Source organism: Hyla sarda, chromosome 2, assembly GCF_029499605.1.
Source record: "Hyla sarda isolate aHylSar1 chromosome 2, aHylSar1.hap1, whole genome shotgun sequence".
NCBI classification, from domain to species: domain Eukaryota; kingdom Metazoa; phylum Chordata; class Amphibia; order Anura; family Hylidae; genus Hyla; species Hyla sarda.
This window is the reverse complement of record NC_079190.1, coordinates 161,454,945-161,474,800: the sequence shown is the minus strand read 5'-3', so window position 1 is coordinate 161,474,800 and position 19,856 is coordinate 161,454,945. Positions and strand designations below refer to the sequence as shown.

General features: G+C 41.3%; 1 protein-coding gene across 1 annotated transcript in view; it reads left to right on the top strand.

Annotated features, from left to right (window-relative positions):
• The window catches only part of ITGBL1 (integrin subunit beta like 1), a 500,590-nt gene that overhangs the window by 121,864 nt on the left and 358,870 nt on the right, over window positions 1–19,856 (top strand). Inside the window, exon 3 of the mRNA XM_056555676.1 lies at window positions 15,814–16,007. Within this exon, the coding sequence (XP_056411651.1) occupies window positions 15,814–16,007 (194 nt within the window). The remainder of the gene's footprint in view (window positions 1–15,813; window positions 16,008–19,856) is intronic.

Genomic DNA, 19,856 nt, shown 5'->3' with positions numbered 1-19,856 from the left:
TCGTGCGAACAGAGTCCATATCTTGGCGGAGTTCCTGACGCCTTTCGGAAAAACGCATGTCAATGCGAGTGGCTAGGTGAATAAGTTCATGTAGATTAGCAGGAATTTCTCGTGCGGCCAGAACATCTTTAATGTTGCTGGATAGGCCTTTTTTGAAGGTCGCGCAGAGGGCCTCATTATTCCAGGACAATTCTGAAGCAAGAGTACGGAATTGTACGGCATACTCGCCAACGGAAGAATTACCCTGGACCAGGTTCAACAGGGCAGTCTCAGCAGAAGAGGCTCGGGCAGGTTCCTCAAAGACACTTCGGATTTCCGAGAAGAAGGAGTGTACAGAGGCAGTGACGGGGTCATTGCGGTCCCAGAGCGGTGTGGCCCATGACAGGGCTTTTCCGGACAGAAGGCTGACTACGAAAGCCACCTTAGACCTTTCAGTGGGAAACAGGTCCGACATCATCTCCAGATGCAGGGAACATTGGGAAAGAAAGCCACGGCAAAACTTAGAGTCCCCATCAAATTTATCCGGCAAGGATAAGCGTATCCCAGGAGCGGCCACTCGCTGCGGAGGAGGTGCAGGAGCTGGCGGAGGAGATGACTGCTGAAGCTGTTGTAGTAACTGTTGTAGCATAACGGTCAGTTGAGACAGCTGTTGGCCTTGTTGCGCTATCTGTTGTGACTGCTGGGCGACCACCGTGGTGAGGTCAGCGACAACTGGCAGAGGAACTTCAGCGGGATCCATGGCCGGATCTACTGTCACGATGCCGGCTGGCAGGTAGTGGATCCTCTGTGCCAGAGAGGGATTGGCGTGGACCGTGCTAGTGGACCGGTTCTAAGCCACTACTGGTTTTCACCAGAGCCCGCCGCAAAGCGGGATGGTCTTGCTGCGGCGGTAGTGACCAGGTCGTATCCACTAGCAACGGCTCACCTCTCTGGCTGCTGAAGATAGGCGCGGTACAAGGGAGTAGGCAAAAGCAAGGTCGGACGTAGCAGAAGGTCGGGGCAGGCAGCAAGGATCGTAGTCAGGGGCAACGGCAGAAGGTCTGGAAACACAGGCAAGGAACACACAAGGAACGCTTTCACTGGCACTAAGGCAACAAGATCCGGCAAGGGAGTGCAGGGGAAGTGAGGTGATATAGGGAAGTGCACAGGTGAACACACTAATTGGAACCACTGCGCCAATCAGCGGCGCAGTGGCCCTTTAAATCGCAGAGACCCGGCGCGCGCGCGCCCTAGGGAGCGGGGCCGCGCGCGCCGGGACAGAACAGACGGAGAGCGAGTCAGGTAGGGGAGCCGGGGTGCGCATCGCGAGCGGGCGCTACCCGCATCGCGAATCGCATCCCGGCTGGCAGCGGAATCGCAGCGCCCCGGGTCAGAGGACGTGACCGGAGCGCTGCCGCGGGGAGAGTGAAGCGAGCGCTCCGGGGAGGAGCGGGGACCCGGAGCGCTCGGCGTAACAACATCTATCTCCCCTCCCCACCCCGCAGACATTTCTGCAGACACCTATGTCTGCGGACGCCCATGTTTAAAGGTGAAAAGACACCAAATTGTAAAAAAAATATATATTATCATCCAACGCGTTTTACCTTATAGTGTGCATGACGACAAGGCTCATATTTGGTATTAAAGGTGCTACGGGTGACATGTTGGCTGTATATGTCCTTAAATGCCTGTTAAGTGACCTTCATCACCGAGTTGTCATTATATGACAACTATTGTGTCATTACACAAAAAGTGTATACAGTGGTACAAAGTATATACAGTATAAAAGGTACTTAGCCTCAGAATCTGGAGGAAAAAAAAATTCCAACTATTCACTCCAGGGGAATTAAAAAAGGATATATAGGACTGTATAGCCCATAAATACCAAAACCACCTGAGTGGTGAGCCTGTGAATATCTATCCAACAGACAATGTGATAGATATGTCTCCCATAAAGTCATCAGATGACCCACTGTGACACCAAACCTGCAATACTGCCTAAGTTCTCCTTTGATCTAGAAGAAGATGATATACTTATATGTCCCAAATAAAACATGTGATCACAGGACTTAGAGCGGAAGGACTAGAGAGATGTGACCTGGCAGTTAGAGAATGCCCACCCTGCCGACCGGACACTGCGTTTTGCACATGTAGAGCAGGATTATTTTTGATGTGTGAGTATATATATATATAAATATATATATATATATATATAATGCAAACACCTATGGTGACACATTTGTATATACCATCGCACAATATTAATTTACATAACATACAGAATGGCTCTAAGTGGGGCATCAGCTACACAGCAGGCACATATGGACTGCTATTGTATTGAAAGTTAGTGGTTGGGAAGCAATGTGTTTCCATTTGACACTCAGTTAACCTCAGCGACCCTCACTCGTGATTAAACAAGGCAATGAGACGTCTTACACTGAGGCAGCCACATGCAGGCAAAATAATGCCCACATGCTGTGTGTGTGTGTCAGGTTTCAAATAGAGTATTAATTGGGACACTTTTGCTGGTACTCGTTTTACTGTACCTTACAAACCATGCGTAACATATCGTTACGAAACAATCTACAGTAGTGCTTGATCCCAAACCCTATGTTACTCTGACTTGCAGTGGAGGCTAAGGATATTGCTGATGTTTAGGAACACATACATTTGAGCATTTAAGTGGCACTGCCAGTATACCAGTGATTTAGTTAGCCTTGCTCAATAGTCCAAGTATACAGTCCTAACCTCCTATGTGAGGAAAAGGGATTTAGGGGTTATTATTATTTCAAGGGGTATTCCAGGATTTTTTTTAATTTGACAATGCTACAGGGGCGGTAAAGTTAGTGTAGTTCATAATATAGTGTCTGTACCTGTGTGTGACGATGGTCTTACAATTCTTCTGTGATTATCGCCCCAATATTTATTTTTAACAGCATACAAAATTACTCATGTCTCAGGATTTCCCAGGTTGCAGTGCATCGAGACCCGACATCACTAGTCAGGGGATCGGAGGGAGCCTGTCCTGCTTCAATTTTGCAACAGTTGTAGGCCCCTGGTTAGAAAACACTGTGTTTCAATGGGTGTGGTGGCTGATGTGTGGGAGGAAGGAAAGTGACCTTAAACTTTCAAGCATGGAACTGTGAGATATGTAGTTTAGAGAACAAAATCCAACAGGAAATACCCAGTTCTGGCAGGTAGGTACTAAAATCACCTTTATGGTGGATAACCTAAAGGTGCCTAAAGATAGGCAGGCAATGTCATAGAGCAGGGGGAAATACTAGCAAAATGCTTGGGTGTATAGGGAGAGGTATTAGCAGTAGAAAGAGGGAAGTGCTCATACCGCAGTACAGAGCACTGGTGAGACCTACCCTGGAGTATTGTGCACAGTGCTTGAGGCCGTATCTCCAGAAGGATATAGATATTTTGGAGAGAGTTCAGAGAAGAGCTACTAAACTTGTATATAGGTTGAAGGATAAAACTTATCAGGAAAGGTTAAAGGGGTACTCTGCCCCTAGACATCGTATCCCCTATCCAAAGAATCTATATTAAAAAACGGCTATTTCTGGCCTACAGAGAGCCTCAATAGGGGTGTAGAACACTTTGCTTTGTTCTAACACGCGTATGGAGTGTGCTGGGGTAGTGAAATAATACTGTTATTCAGTATGACATGCAGATTACAGGCATCACTATTGGAATCACTGCGGCAGAGCGGCACAATGAAAGAGCCTGGAGATGGCATCAGTATGAGGAGACCATGTAGGGACTGAATGACACAGCGTGGAGGTGTTGGCAGCATGAGGAGATCATATAGTGGCTGAATGACACAGCGTGGAGGTGTTGGCAGCATGAGAAGACCATATAGTCTCTGAATGACACAGCCTGGAGGTGGCTGAAGCATGAGGAGACCATTGAAATTTAAGATTTTTAAATTTAAGATTTTCAAATTGAAATTGAGGATTTTTAAATTTAAATTTTAACTCCAAAGTTTTAGTGTCTTGGGCCCCGGCGTGTGGGTACAAAGGACCAAATCAAACAAGGCGTTACATGTCACATGGCAGCACAGTGACAGAGCCTGGAGGTGGCATCAGTATGAGGAGACCATATAGTGGCTGAATGACTGCCTGGAGTTTGTGGCAGCATGGGGAAACCATATAGTGTATGAATGGCACAGCCTGGAGTTGGCTGAAGCATGAGGAGACCATATAGTGTCTGAATGGCACAGCCTAGAGCTGGCAGCACCATGAGTAGACACTAGGGCTTCACAATCCCTAAGATTAAGAGATGAATTTAGAAATTTAAATTGAATATTTATGGTAGCTCTTGTTACCATAAAAACATTTTGGCCCAGGGCCAGGCCCAGCAGCGTCAGTAAACCATATATTGGCTGCATGACACAGCCTGGAGGTGGCTGAATCATGAGGAAACCCTATAGTGGCTGAATGGCATAGCCTAGAGGTGGCTGAAGCATGAGGAGACCACATAGTGTCTGAATGGCACAGCCTGGAGCTGGCAGAAGCATGAGGAGACCATTGAAATTTAAGATTGTTAAATTTAAATTTAAGATTTAGTAATTGAAATTGAAGATTTTTTATTTGAAATTTTAACTCCCAAGTTTTAGTGTCCCGGGCCATGGCATGTGGGTACAAAGGACCAAATCAAACAATGAGTCACATGTCACATGGCAGCACAATGACAGAGCCTGGAGGTGCCATCAGTATGAGGAGACCATATAGTGGCTGAATGACTGCCTGGAGTTTGTGGCAGCATTGGGAGACCATATAGTGTCTGAATGGCACAGTGTTGAGTTGGCTGAAGCATGAGGAGACCATATAGTGGCTGAATGGCACAGCCTGGAGTTTGTGGCAGCATGAAGAGACCATATAGTAGCTGAATTGCACAGCCTGGAGTTGGCTGAAGCATGATGAGACCATATAGTGGCTGAATGAGACAGTTGGAGGTGGCAACAGCATCAGGAGTCCTGAAAGTGACCCTAATACAGAGGAATTTCTGAAACTGGGGACCAGCACATTAATTATGTTATGCAGTATCCATGGCAGCACAGTGAGAGAGCCTGGAGGTGGTAGCATCAGCATGAGGAGACCATAGAACAGCACAATTAGATAGCCTAGAGGTGGCAGCGTCAGCATGAAGAGACCATATAGCAGCACAATTAGAGAGCCTGGGGGTGGCAGCATCAACATGAGGAGACCATATGGCGGCACAATGACAGTGTCTGGAGGTGGTAGCATCAGCATGAGGAGACCATATGGTGGCACAATGACAGAGCATGGAGGCGGTAGAATCAGCATGAGGAGACCATAAAGCAGCACAATGAGAGAGCCTGGAGATGGCAGCATCAGCATGAGGAGACCATAGAGCAGCACAATTAGAGAGCTTGGAGGTGGCAGCATCAGCATGAGTTTAGCATGACTTTAGCGATCCAAAAAAGTGATGGAGATACCTTTTTTTAATAAAATTTCGTAGGGTACCATTTAACCCCTTAAGGACCTAGCCCTTTTTCACCTTAAGGACATTTTTTGCAATTCTGACCGCTGTCATTTTAAACATTAATTACTCTGGGATGCTTTTAGTTATCATTCTGATTCTGAGATTGTTTTTTTCGTGACATATTCTACTTTAACATGGTGGTAAATTTTTTTGGTAACTTGCATCCTTTCTTGGTGAAAAATCCCCAAATTTGATGAAAACATTTTAAATTTTGCATTTTTCTAACTTTGAAGCTCTCTGCTTGTAAGGAAAATGGATATTCAAAATAAATAGTTTTTGGTTCACATATACAATATGCCTACTTTATGTTTGCATCATAACATTTATGAGTTTTTACTTTTGGAAGAAACCAGAGGGCTTCAAAGTTCAGCAGCAATTTTCACATTTTTCCCAAAATTTTCAAACCCACTATTTTTCAGTGACCAGTTCAGTTTTGAAGTGGATTTGAAGGGTCTTCATATTAGAAATACCCCACAAATGACCCCATTATAAAAACTGCACCCCCAAAAGTATTCAAAATGACATTCAGTCAGTGTTTTAACCCTTTAGGTGTTTCACAGGAATAGCAGCAAAGTGAAGGAGAAAATTCACAATCTTCATTTTTTACACTTGCATGTTCTTGTAGACCCAATTTTTGAATTTTTGCAAGGGGTAAAAAGGAGACAATGTTTACTTGTATTTGAAACCCAATTTTTCTCGAGTAAGGACATACCTCATATGTCTATGTAAAGTGTTCGGCGGGCGCAGTAGAGGGCTCAGAAGGGAAGGAGCGACAAATGGTTTTTGGGGGGCATGTCACCTTTAGGAAGCCCCTATGGTGCCAGAACAGCAAAAAAAAAAAAAATACCCCCACATGGCATATCATTTGGGAAACTAGACCCCTCAGGGAACATAACAAGGGGTAAAGTGAACCTTAATACCCCACAGATGATTCACGACTTTAGCATATGTAAAAAAAAAAAAAAATTCCCTAAAATGCTTGGTTTCCCAAAAAATTTACATCTTTAAAAAGGGTAATAGCAGAAAATACCCGCCAAAATTTTAAGCCCAATTTCTCCCGATTCAGAAAACACTGGGGGTGAAAAGTGCTCTGCTGGCGCACTAGAGGTCTCAGAAGAGAAGGAGTCACATTTGGCTTTTTGAAAGCAAATTTTGCTCTGGGAGCATGCCGCATTTAGGAAGCCCCTATGGTGCCAGAACAGCAAAAAAAAAAAAAAAAACACATGGCATACTATTTTGGAAACAACATTTTTAAAACAGGGATCAATTTATGTGGTCGGGCAGTGACCTAAAAATGTAGCCGACAATAATAAAAATGTAGTGTGTGTGTGTGTTTGTTTTTCACTTTTTTTTCATTAATTTTAAAATTTTTTAGGTAGTAACACGCTGTTCCATGATGGAAGTAGTAGTACCTGTACTTCTAACACCCGTTGCGATCCTCCTGTATAATGTATAACTAGGTGGCATTGATGTGTGGAGTGGGCTTGTACTTTTTGATCAAAATGTATACTAACAACCTGTTAGTTTTTGAAATTATGCTGAGAAGCAAGTAGATCAAATTACAAATGGTGGATGTGCGGCTGTGTTTCTCTTTTTGTATTGCACATTTGTAGTCTCTCCCTTCTTCCATGGCCAGCAATCCGCTCCACCCATTTGGCCCAGGCATTTTTTATTAGCAGGATACTGCATAAGGGTTTCCTCCTATCATTCTCACTGCCCTCTGGCAGTGAGCACATGGTAGGTTTCATACTGGTGTGGTTCTCTGTGGCGGCCATTGTTTCTGTGATGCTTTGTCTGTGGGGTGGACTGGCCCAGAGCCAGGGGCTTGGTTGGGCAGTAGTGGGGCTGCCTGGTCACTGGGTCGATCCCCCTTTGGGCATGGGGTCTCGGAGGCAGTGGTCGCCGCCGGGCGCTATGCTAGTGTCTGGTTAGGGACCCACTCTAATTAGATGGCCTTGACGTGGCGAGTGGGCTTGTACTTATTGATCAAAATGTATACTAACAACCTGTTAGTTTTTGAAATTATGCTGAGAAGCAAGTAGATCAAATTACAAATGGTGGATGTGTGGCTGTGTTTCTCTTTTTGTGTTGCACATAATGTATAAATGTGGTTGGCCGCTCTTCTATGATCCCCTGCACTGCCGTATTTATACACCTATTCATATTTCCTGCAGAGAGCTGTGATTGGCCAGATGGTCCCAGCCAATCACAACTCTCTGTGAGAAATATGAATAGGAGTATATATACATCAGTGCAGGGGACCATAGAAGAGCGTCCGTCCGTCCGCATCTATACATCATACAGGAGGATCACAGCGGGTTTCAGGAGTGACCCTCGCTGTGATCTGTCTATTAATTCAGGTACTACAACTCCCAGCATGGAGCAGAGTGTGCTCCATGTTTGGAGCAGCAGTACCTTCAGTTAAGGACAGATCACAGTGGATGTCACTCCTGCCACCCACTGAGATCATCCTTCATCCGTGAGATGTGGAGCAGCTTTCTCCTGCGCTCGCATCTCTGCTATGTACTCTGGCCGGCCACTCACTCATTCATATTTCCCACTGAGAGCAGTGATCGGCTGCCACCATCCAGCCAATCATCACTCTGGGCGGAAAATATGAATTTCTATTCACTTCACTGGCCGGACGGAGTATAGTGCAGAGATACGATCTCTAATATATTATGGATAATCGCATTGGATGTCAGGAGTGACACCCGGGGCGATATGTCTATTAGTACAGGAACTACTATTCCCAGCTTGGAACAGTGTGTGTTCCATGCTGGGAGTAGCAGTACTACCTTAAAAAAAAAAAGAAAGAAAAACACACATACACTAAATTTTTATTATTATCGGCTACATTTTTAGCGCCCTGCCCTCCCACATAATTTGATCCCTGTTTGAAAATAAATATTTAGTTAAAAAAATATGAATTTTGCTAAATAAATTTTTTCCCATCACTACTGCATCCTTTTTTTTATTAAATTTTTTTGTGCCCAACAAATTTAGAAAAAAATGTCAAAGGGGCCAAAAATGCAATTTCCACTCAAAGGAGTTTTTTTCTTGCGCTTTTTTTGGGCAACAAAAAAGAAAACAAGTAGAAACTAGCCTTAGTCTGCTTGTCTTCAACAAACTTTTTGTGAGCTTTCTTGTGCTTTATCTTTAGAAGAGGTTTTCATGGCAATCTTCTTATACACTTGGCCATCTTTATGTAGAGCAAAAATTCCTTTTTTTCAGACCTTCAGGGATTTTTGGCCATGAGGTGCCATGTTGAACTTCTAGTGACCTGTATTGCAAAGTGTGGGAACGATAACACATAATTTCAGACAACTGCTCCCTAGTCACACCAGAGACCATGTAACACTGAGTTACCTGTTAGTGGCTATTGTGGCCCAATTTGGACATTTCCATCTAGGGGTGTACTTACTTTTGTTGCCAAGGTTTAGCCATTAAAGGGGTACTCCGCAAATCCAGCTTTGCAAGAAAAAATTGTGGGTCTTTATTTTAGTGTTATGTTAGATACCGTATTTTGTTTCTCTTTCCATGAGCCTGGTGTTCCAACATGTCAACTACACATTCTTCAGTAATGGGATGGTAATATTGCCAAATTATTTAAACATACTGTAAATGCTGAATGGAGTTCACTCTAAAACTAAAATCAAGATGCTTACTCTGGCCTTCTTCAGGAACAGGAAAAGAACATCCTAGCAAATAGCCATTTAGTAGAAAATGTCATGCATAAGGTCCCAAGTAAAAAAATAAAAAAAATTAAAAAAAACATTAAAAAAATTACGTTCAGCAAACAAATGTAAACTCATATGGGAACCACCTAAACAGGGGCCAACATTTACTGTATGTGCTGGTGTAAAAAGAGCCTAAGCCTAGGTTCACATATAGTATGTGGGATTCCAGCCTTAAATTTCAGTATGTGTCTCCAGTTACATTACATCATTCGGAAAGGGAAGCAGAAAATGGACGTCAAGATAAAAGTCAATAATAAGCAAAGAATGGATAAAAACAATAAAAGCACGACTATGAAAAAACTTCTGTCAAACTCGTTAAAGACTGAAAATTGGGAAAAAGGAAGTTAATGAGAAATCAGTGTTCATCCCTTCTGGAACTAGAGTGTCAAACTTGTAAATCCATCTCAGTACTTTGGGGGATATTTATCAAAGTTGTCTATGTCCCGCATCAATATAGACCAAACTACAGAGGGTTAGTCTGGTCTATTGTGCACCTAATTTATCAAATGGCGCACAGCTCTTGATAAATTCTGTGCACAGACTGCATGTTCTATGCTTTAGTCTATAATTAAACCTGCTCCAACATGGTCTGACATTTCGGCGTACTTTCAGCCTATGCGACTTGTCGCTGAAAAGTCGCTTTTGATAAATTCAGCACCAATGCATTTTTCAATGCATTTCAGTCTAAAATAGACTTGCATGCATCATGTTCTAAAAATCCTCTAGAGCAAAAGTCGCAGAAAAGTCGCACATATTTAGACTGCGACTTTCTGTGCGACAAATTTAGACAAGAAAAAACATTCTAAATCCTTTGATAAATCTCCCCCTTTGTGTCTTGAAAGGTTTGCAGGAATCAAATGCATAGTGCAAAAAACTCAAGTATGGTGGAAACCACAAAGTGTTTATACTGTTCATCTGCTGATTTCTGAATAATATTGAATGTACCATATATCATGGACACCCATGTTTTTCTATTTCCCTTTTCCGTATAATGTGTGAGTCTATATGTGGTACATATTCTACCAGCTATATTTATATGGATCCAAATGGATACAATAACACTCAGATTGGAAAATGCAGTTCTGTTTCCTGCAGAGTATAATTGAACTCCAGCGTGTTCCTATAAAGATCAGTTATTTAAAAGTTTATATGTTCTACAGCCCTTTTATTTAATAATAAAAGGAAAGCAAATGGTGACATTATGATTGAGTGTAATATGAATCCTTTTCATAAAGAAGACTGCTATACTGGAACCAAAATTGAACAGAAAATTAAGGCTAGGTTCACACCACATTTTTTCATCCTTTTGAAACATCTTGCTTTTATCATATCTTCGGAGAAAATATCCCTTTTTAAACAGGAAACAACAAAAGGCCTTTTAAGAATTGTATTTTGCATTTCCCTGCTTTTATAGGTTTAACAACAGTTGCAAGTTTTATTAAAATAAAAAAAAACGGCATCAAAAAGCATGGTGCAATAAGGTGCAACTGAATGCCTTTCCTGTAGCATCCTATTGTCATTGACGTGTATTGTACAAAATAATTGATCTGTCAGGATCCTATTTTTTTATTTTTTTTTGACAAAAGTCCTATTGGAAACATTTAGATCCATTGACATATCTCTTTGAACATAAAAGAAAATAAATAACATTTGAAAAGGATACTCAAGTGGGACTGAAACAGGACCTTACTATACCCAAAATATGTCCTAATTCACAATGTTCACATTTAACTCTGTTCCATTTTGGATGCCATCATAAAAGTTCATCAGTGGTAGTTTATGGGGTTTTCACTATTCATCCATAAATGTCTAAATTCATATGGAGGCATACTTGTTTTTTTCTGTCTAATTCCATAGGAAACTATAAAAAGTGACTCCATTGGACTGGAAATATGCATTAATATATTACATACAACACTCACTAAGGCCATCGGACTGGAAATATGTATGGATATATTATATACAACACCCGCTGAGCCAGTGTAGCTCCATACTAGAAAGCGACAAGGTTTTTGTGCACTACCATACAAGTTCCATGCACAGGGTATTGCCCTTTGAACGAGCCATGCAATGTATGGTATGATATACTCTATTGGAGGAATTTACAGTTTTCTGAAGTTAAAAGTACATTCTTTTGTGCAAGCCTTTCTTCTGACAAAGTGACATGGCTTCAGTATGTCCTTGTCATTCCCCACATTTGAATGACTAAACTTTTAATATATAGTCCCTTATGTAATTATAAGATATACTTGCTGTTAAAATTCTCAACCTTTATATGTTTTGAATGTGATTGAAAAAAGGCCAGTTGGCAATGCATTTCCGTGCAAAATCTGCAAAAAGAATAGACAATTAAATGAAAGAAGCAATCTGATTGGTTGCTATGGGCAACTTAGCAACTTGGCAATGCATTTCCATGCGAAATCTGCAAAAAGAATAGACAAGTCTATTCTTTTTGCGTACGCCATAATTGGGATTTTCATGGCAGAAACATCTGCTGAGGATATTCCACGCGTGAACAGTTCAGAAGAATCGCGTTAACCCCTTAAGGACCACAGGTTTTTCCATTTTTTTTCCATTTCATTTTTTCCTCCTCACCTTTTAAAAATCATAACCCTTTCAATTTTGCACCTAAAAATACATATGATGGCTTATTTTTTGCACCACCAATTTTACTTTGCAGTGAGTGACATCAGTCATTTTACCCAAAAATCTATGGCAAAACGGGAAAAAAATCATTGTGCGACAAAATTGAAGAAAAAACTTCATTTTGTAAATTTTGGGGGCTTCCGTTTCTACGCAGTACATTTTTCGGTAAAAATTATACCTTATCTTTATTCTGTAGGTCCATACGATTAAAATGATACCCTACTTATATAGGTTTGATTTTGTCGTACTTTTGGAAAAAATCATAACTATATGCAAGAAAAAGTATACTTTTAAAATTGTCATCTTCTGACCCCTATAACTCATTTTTTGCACTGTGATCTGAAGTTTTTAGCGGTACCATTTTTGTATTGAACGGACTTTTCGATCATCATTTTTTCATTATATAAAAAGTGACCAAAAATACGTTATTTTGGACTTTGGAATTTTTTTGCGCGTACGCCATTGACTGTGCGGTTTAATTAATGATATATTTTTATAGTTCGGACATTTATGCACGTGGCGATACCACATATGTATATATTTATTTTAATTACTTGTTTTTTCTTATGGGAAAAGGGGGTTGATTTGGACTTTTATTAGGGAAAGGGTTAAATCTCATTTATTAACTTTTTTTTTTACACTTTTTTTTCCAGTGTTATAGCTCCCATAGGCGGTCGATTGCTCAAGCCTACATCTCAGGCTTGGAGCAATAAATCACTGAAGGGACACGCCGGAGGAAGGTAAGAGGACCTCGGCTCGTGTCCCAGCTGATCGGTTCACCGCATTTTCACTGTGGTGGTCCCGATCAGCCCCACTGAGCAGCCGGGCAGCTTTCACTTTCGTTTTAGACACGGTGTTCAACTTTGAATGCCGCGTCTAAAGGGTTCATAGCGCACGGCACTGCGATTGCTGCCGCACGCTATAAGCCCCGGGTCCTGGCTTCAGATACATGCTGGGACCGATCCGATATGACGCGGGGTCACCGCGTTACCCCGCGTTATATCGCGGGAGCCAGTCAAGGACGTAAATATACGTCTTTGGTCGTTAAGGGGATAAGGACCAAGCCCATTTTCACCTTAAAGGGGTACTCCCGTGGAAAACTTTTTTGTTTTTTAATCAACTGTTGCCAGAAAGTTAAACTGCTTTGCTTTACTTTTTAGATTTCTCTGACATCACGAACACAGTGCTCTCTGCTGACCTCTGCTGTCCATTTTAGGAACTGTCCAGAGCAGCATATGTTTGCTATGGGGATTTTCTCCTGCTCTGCACAGTTCCTAAAATGGACAGAAGAGGTCAGCAGAGATCACTGTGGTCTTGACATCAGAGAAATCTAAAAAGTAAAGCATTTCCTCTGTAGTATACAGACCCTAAAAAGTACTGGAAGGATTAAGATTTTTTAATAGAAGTCATTTACAAGTCTGTTTAACTTTCTGGCACCAGTTGATTAAAAAAAAAAAAAAGTTTTCCACAGGAGTACCCCTTTAAGAACCAGACCAATTTCATTTTTGTGTTTTCGTTTTTTTCCTCCTCACCTTCTGAAATCCATAACTCTTTTATATTTCCATCTACAGACCCATATAAGGGCTTGTCTTTTGCATGACCAATTGTACTTTGTAATGGAACCTCTCATTTTACCATAAAATGTATGACGAACCCAACATTTTTTTTTATAGGGAGGAAATTTAAATGAAAACCACAATTTTGAAAATTGCCCTTTTTAATTTTTCCATATATAGGGTGGTATAAGGGCTCATTTTTTGCGCCGTCATCTGTACTTTTTATTGATACCACATTTGCATATATAAAACTTTTAGATAATTTTTTATTATTTTTCTTTGGAATAAAATGTGACAAAAAGCAGCATTTTTGGACTTTATTTTTATTTTTTACGTTTACGCCGTTCACCGTACGGGATCATTAACATTATATTTTGATAGATCGGACATTTACACATGCAGCGATACCAAATATGTTAAGAGAAAAAAATTACTCTTTTTGGGGGTAAAATGGGAAAATAGACAATTCTCATTTTTATTGGGGGAGGGGATTTTTAACTTTTTTAAAAATCTTTTTATTTTTACATTTTCAAATTTTTTTTTTACACTTTCTATGTCTCCATAGGGGACTATCTATAGCAATCATTTGCATAGGACATAGCACGATCAGTGTTATCGGCTATCTCCTGCTCCGGTCTGCTCGATCTCAGACCAGAGCAGGAGGCGCCGGGAGACGGACGGAGGCAGGTGAGGGGACCTCCGTCCACCATTACAGATGATCGGATCACCGCGGCAGCGCTGCGGGCGATCCGATCATCTATTTTAACGTGCACATTGCCGCAAATGCCGTGATCTGTACTGATCACGGCATCTGAAGAGTTAAAAGCAGACATCCGCGCGATCGCAGCTGGAACTTGCTGTGTATGACACGAGCACCGATCCGATGCTCGCGGTCATACACAGGACGTAAATGTACGTCATGGAGCGGGAAGTACCGCCAAGCCAGGACATACATTTACGTCAGTGGTCAATAAGGGGTTAAAGAGTACCTGTCATCAAACCATATTTTCTAAACTAACTCAGATTATATTCCCTAACTAATCCCATCATCCCTTCTGCCCTTACATTTTTTTTCCGAGCTTTAAAAAGCTCTGTATCATACCTTTCCCCTTGCTCACATTGATTGAGCGCCCAGCATGAGAAAATGGGCGTCCCCCTGCAGGCGAAACGTCACTTCCTGAGTTTGGTCTCTTGCCAGGCCGGGAAGAGACCAAACTAACTGTATAACTTGTGGCAGGGAACAGAACAGAGCAACCTAGTGGCTTTTTTTCATTCACATTCAAAACATATAAAAGTTGAGAATTTTAACAGCAAGTATATCTTATAATTACATAAGGAACTATATATTACAAGTTTAGTTTGGTGGCAGCTACTCTTTAAATTCAATGGGATTCTGCTGCAGTGGAATGTGCGTGCGAAATCCCACCAGAATTTCTGCCGTGTGAACCTACCTTCAAGGGATGAGTTGAAGTGTGAAACACCAAAAATTTTTAGATCACCGTCACACACAAGTACAGACACTATATTATGAACTACACTAACTTTACATCCCTTGTAGCATAGTCAAATAAAAAAAAATCCTGCAATACCCCTTTAAAGGGGTATTTTAGCAACTACATCATATCCCTTATTCACAGGACAGGGGATAAGTGTTTGATCATGGGAGTCTGACCTATGGGATGCCTCAGGATTTCAAGAATGGGGCCCCAGAGATAACCAAGAACAGTGTTTGGCTCCTGATGCCTTGTGGATTAGCTCTCTGGTGGCCTCCTGCTGCCTGGTGGATTTAAAGGGGTATTACAGCAACTGAAATATATCCCATATCCACATATAGAGAATAAATGGTCCCACAGCTCCATTTAGCCAGAAGAGTCGGGTCCCATTCTCAAAAGTGGTCCCTGAGGTAGGACCTACCATTTTCAGACAGTTATCCATTCTTTTTTTTATATGGGATACAATTGAGTTGCTGTAATACACCATTAAATCCACCAGACAACAGGTGACCATAGTTCCTCCTGCTAAATCCATCTCCTCTCATTTAAAAATAAAAAAATAAAAAAAGGTAGTGTAAAAAAAATAAAATGTTTTACTCAAAATCCAGTTTGTGCAAAAATGTTTTACTTTTGTCCACAGAAAACTAGTATACCAGATGTATAAAAACCTGTTCAGAGGAAAAGTTGGTGAGTTGCCCACAGCAACCAATCAGATTTCTTGAAAAGGCCTCTGAAAAATAAAAAAAGCGATCTGATCTGATTTGGTGCTATGGGCAACGCCACAACTTTTTCTCTGGACAGATAAATCCCCCTTTATGTCTCTGTTATAGGTTACTTTATGTATCCTTCTATTTTGAGTTTGTTACCATTGATGTCTTAATTTTGCAGATCAAGCTGCAGACTTTCCCCAGCCGCTTCAGAAAATCGTTGCAGGACTACAGATGGATTAATATGCAGTGGCAGAGGCAAATGTGACTGTGGGGTTTGCATTTGTGAGGTGAAAGAACCTGGCAAATACTATGGGCCTTTATGCGAGTGCCATGACTGGGTATGTCACACATATGATGGACAAGTTTGTGGCGGTAAGTTTACTCAAGTCTTCATTAGGTAGATACAGCCTAACTTTTGGAATGGTCTTTCTACTTTGACTTCTGTGGGGAAGTCACAATTGGAGATAAATCCTCATTGTTGTAACATAACGGGAAAACAACCAAACAACCAGATAAACCAGACAGGATATAAATATACAAACAGGGCGGGAAATAGCGTACTAACATACAGTTCAGAAACTGGAATCAAGATAAATGGCAGATATGAATAAATGAACAAGATTAGATATGAAATAAGTTTACAGCAGAAACCTGGAGATGCATGGAGATGAACAGATAAACTGAATGTAAAACACTAAACAGGTCAAGAAACATAGAAAACTGGTCACACTGGACACAGAACACTAAACATAAACACATACTGATTGTGAATTCAGGTAGAGAAAACAGACATGGTTGCACATCCACATTTTGTATTTTGATCTACTTGCTTCTCAGCATAAATTCAAAAACGAACAGGTTGTTAGTATACATTTTGATCAAAAGGTACAAGCCCACTCGCTACGTCAAGGCCACCTATTTAGAGTGGGTCCCTAATGTCCCTAGCATAAAATGGCGTAGCACTGGGTGGCGACTGCCGCAACACCAGTTCCCACAGGGGGAACGACCCACTGGCAGAGGGGCCCCAATGCCACTCAAACCAGTCCCTGGGCCGAACCTCCCCACAGACACGGTGCCACAGCAGCAATGGATGCCACACAGCACCACTCATGTGCTCCCAGTCAGACAGGGAGTTAGGCTGAGGGTGTGGGGCAGAGCGCAGACCAAGTGAAACCAACAAAAAAAGGAGGGGATAGAAAACACAATGTGAATTCAGGTAGAGAAAACAGACATGGTTGCACATCTACATTTTGTATTTTGATCTACTTGCTTCTCAGCATAAATTCAAAAACTAACATGTTATTAGTATACATGTTGATCAAAATGTACAAGCCCACTCACCACATCAAGGCCACCTATTTAGAGTGGGTCCCTAACATCCCTAGCATAAAATGGCATAGCATTTGGCGGCGACCACCACTGCCTCAACACCAGTGCCCAAAAGGGGGAACGACCCACTGGCAGAACTTCCCCAAATGCCACTGAGACCAGTTCCTGGGCCCCACCTCCCCACAGACACGGTGCCACGGCAGCAATGGATGCCGCACAGCACCACACCAGTGTCAACAAGGTGTAAAAGCTCACTTACCATGTGCTCCCGGTCAGACTGTGAGGCTGCCAGAAATGAAAGGGCCCTCTCCCTGTCTTTCCCATCCACCCTAAACAGCAGATCGACAACCTAGAGCCGGTCCCTCCCTGCGCTAAAGTGCAATGGGCATAAAGGTACACAAATAATACTCAAATAATACTGTACATAGCCGGGGACAGGTCAGAACATAACGGGAAAACAACCAAACAACCAGATAAACCAGAAAGGATATAAATATAAAAACAGGGCAGGATATAGTGTACTAACATACAGTTTAGAAGCCGGAATCAAGATAAACGGCAGATATGAATAAATGAACAAGACTAGATATGGAATAAGTATACAGCAGAAACCTGGAGATGCATGGGGATGAACAGATAAACTAAATGTAAAACACTAAACATGTCAAGAAACATAGAGAACTGGTCACACTGGACAGAACACTAAACATGAATAGATAATAGTTCAGAGGACACAGATCAGTGATAAATCACAGAGGACACTATAGACCAATGGTAATGTACAGTGACACTTTAGATAATCTTGTACACTATGATCAGTTATGTACTAAAAACATCTTAGGTCAGCAATCATGAACTCTATAATAACTGAGACAAGAAAAAGCCAAACTCCATAACATGAAGGAATACAGGTCAAGACTCTAAACAGGAATACTAAATACAGAGCATGGTTACAAGCAAGACTCACAGTGTGAACACAGACTACGATAACAAGGTTAAAGCAGGAAGGGCATACATAATCCTAAAAATCGACAGATGTACTAAAAACCAAGCAGACTAAAATCTATCATAAACAGGCATAATAACCATGGTTAAAACTCAGATATAACCAGATAGACTAAAAACAGTAATAGTCAAAATAAGAACTAATCACCATCTCAGAGTTCCAACAGAACGGGGGTTTTAAAGCCAGACCCAAGCTGCAATAGGGTGAGAGCATTAAAGTGGTATTCCAGGATTTTTTTTTTATTTGACTATGCCACAGGGGCTGTAAAGTTAGGGTTGTTCATAATATCATGTCTGTACCTGTATGTGATGGTTTTCTCACAATTCTTATGTGATTTTCACCCCAATATTTATTTTTACCAGCATACAAAATGACTGTTGTCTCAGATTTTTCCCAGGTTGCAATGTGGCCGAGACCTGACTCACTAGTCAGCTGATGACAGGGAACCTGTCTGCTTTAATGGGTGGAGCGATCACTTGGTGGGAGAGAGATCAATCTGCAACTAATGCAACAGCTGTAGGCACCCTGATTGAAAACCACAGGTCTTTGAATGGATGCAGCTCATCTATGTTTCAATGGGTGGGGTGGCTGATGTGTGTGAGGGAGGAAAATGGAATTGTGGGATTTGTAGTCAAAAAAAGAAAAGTCAAACAGGAAATACCAGTTCACAAAAGCTAGCCACAGTATTATGGTAATCTCACAACACAGCCCTTTAGCCCCAAGACAAGTGCAGATCCTTCCTAAGCATATCCATTACTGTCTGCCAGGTACGTACTAGAATCACCTTAGGGTGGTTAACCCCTTTAACTCTTCCAACCCTGGGAAAAATTAACACAGAAACTGCTAAGACATAAAAACTAATGGTGGTGGTTGGTTAGTATGGGCAAATTAAGACTCAGCTCCATTTTCTTAGGTAGCTTGGGTAAATAAAAGCTGAGTAGTAATTGGGGGCTATGGGAAAAGTAGATAGTTTTTATGCCCAGACAAACTGCTAAATCTGGGCCAATGTGCAAATTTACTGCTGCAGAATTACATGCAGAAACACTGTAGATTTTCTGCTGTAAATTTTTACACCTTAAGGGTAAGTTCACATGTACAGGATCTGCTGCATATTTCTGCTGCATATTTTCTGCAGTTGATTTTGCTACTCATTGAAGTTAATCGGTTGAAAAATAAGCTGAACAAATGATGCAGCAAAATATGCAGCGGATCCTGTATGTGTGAATGTACCCTAAGGGTGCTTTCACAGGCTTGTAGCTAGCAGCAGTTTTCCCTCTACAGGAAATCCGCTGCGAGTTACACTATAATTGGGACTGTCCTAGGGCCCATACAACTGAAGGTGAGTTAATTTACAGTGGATTTTCCGCAGCTTAAAACCCGCTGCTAGTTACATGCGTGTGACTTCTTTTTTTTTATTTGTTAACTGTTTATTTCTAAGATTTTTTTTAAATAAAAGTAAACAAAGATACAAACATTACACTTCAAGGAAATGCATGTATACAAAGCAGTACAAGCAATATGGACAATAAAAAAGAAATAAAATGAGAAATAAGAAAAATAAAAAGAGTTGGAGATAAGAAGTAGGGAGGAAAGAAAAATAAATAAATAGGGAGAAAACAACCAGAGATAAAAATGGAGAAATTATGAGTCACAACAATAATTAGCATGTTTTAGCTAAGCACTGAAGTATTGTATTCGCTACATATTGCAACATGCGTGTGACTTCAATGGGTAGGAAAATACATAGCAGCTAATATGCAGCAAAATACGGCACTTGTGACCCTATCGTTAGAGTTTTAAGGTGATCATAGTGAGCCTCATTTACTAAGAGTGTCAGGTTTTTACTAGTGGGAAATTTTGTTTCAAACTTGCACTATTGGGAAAAG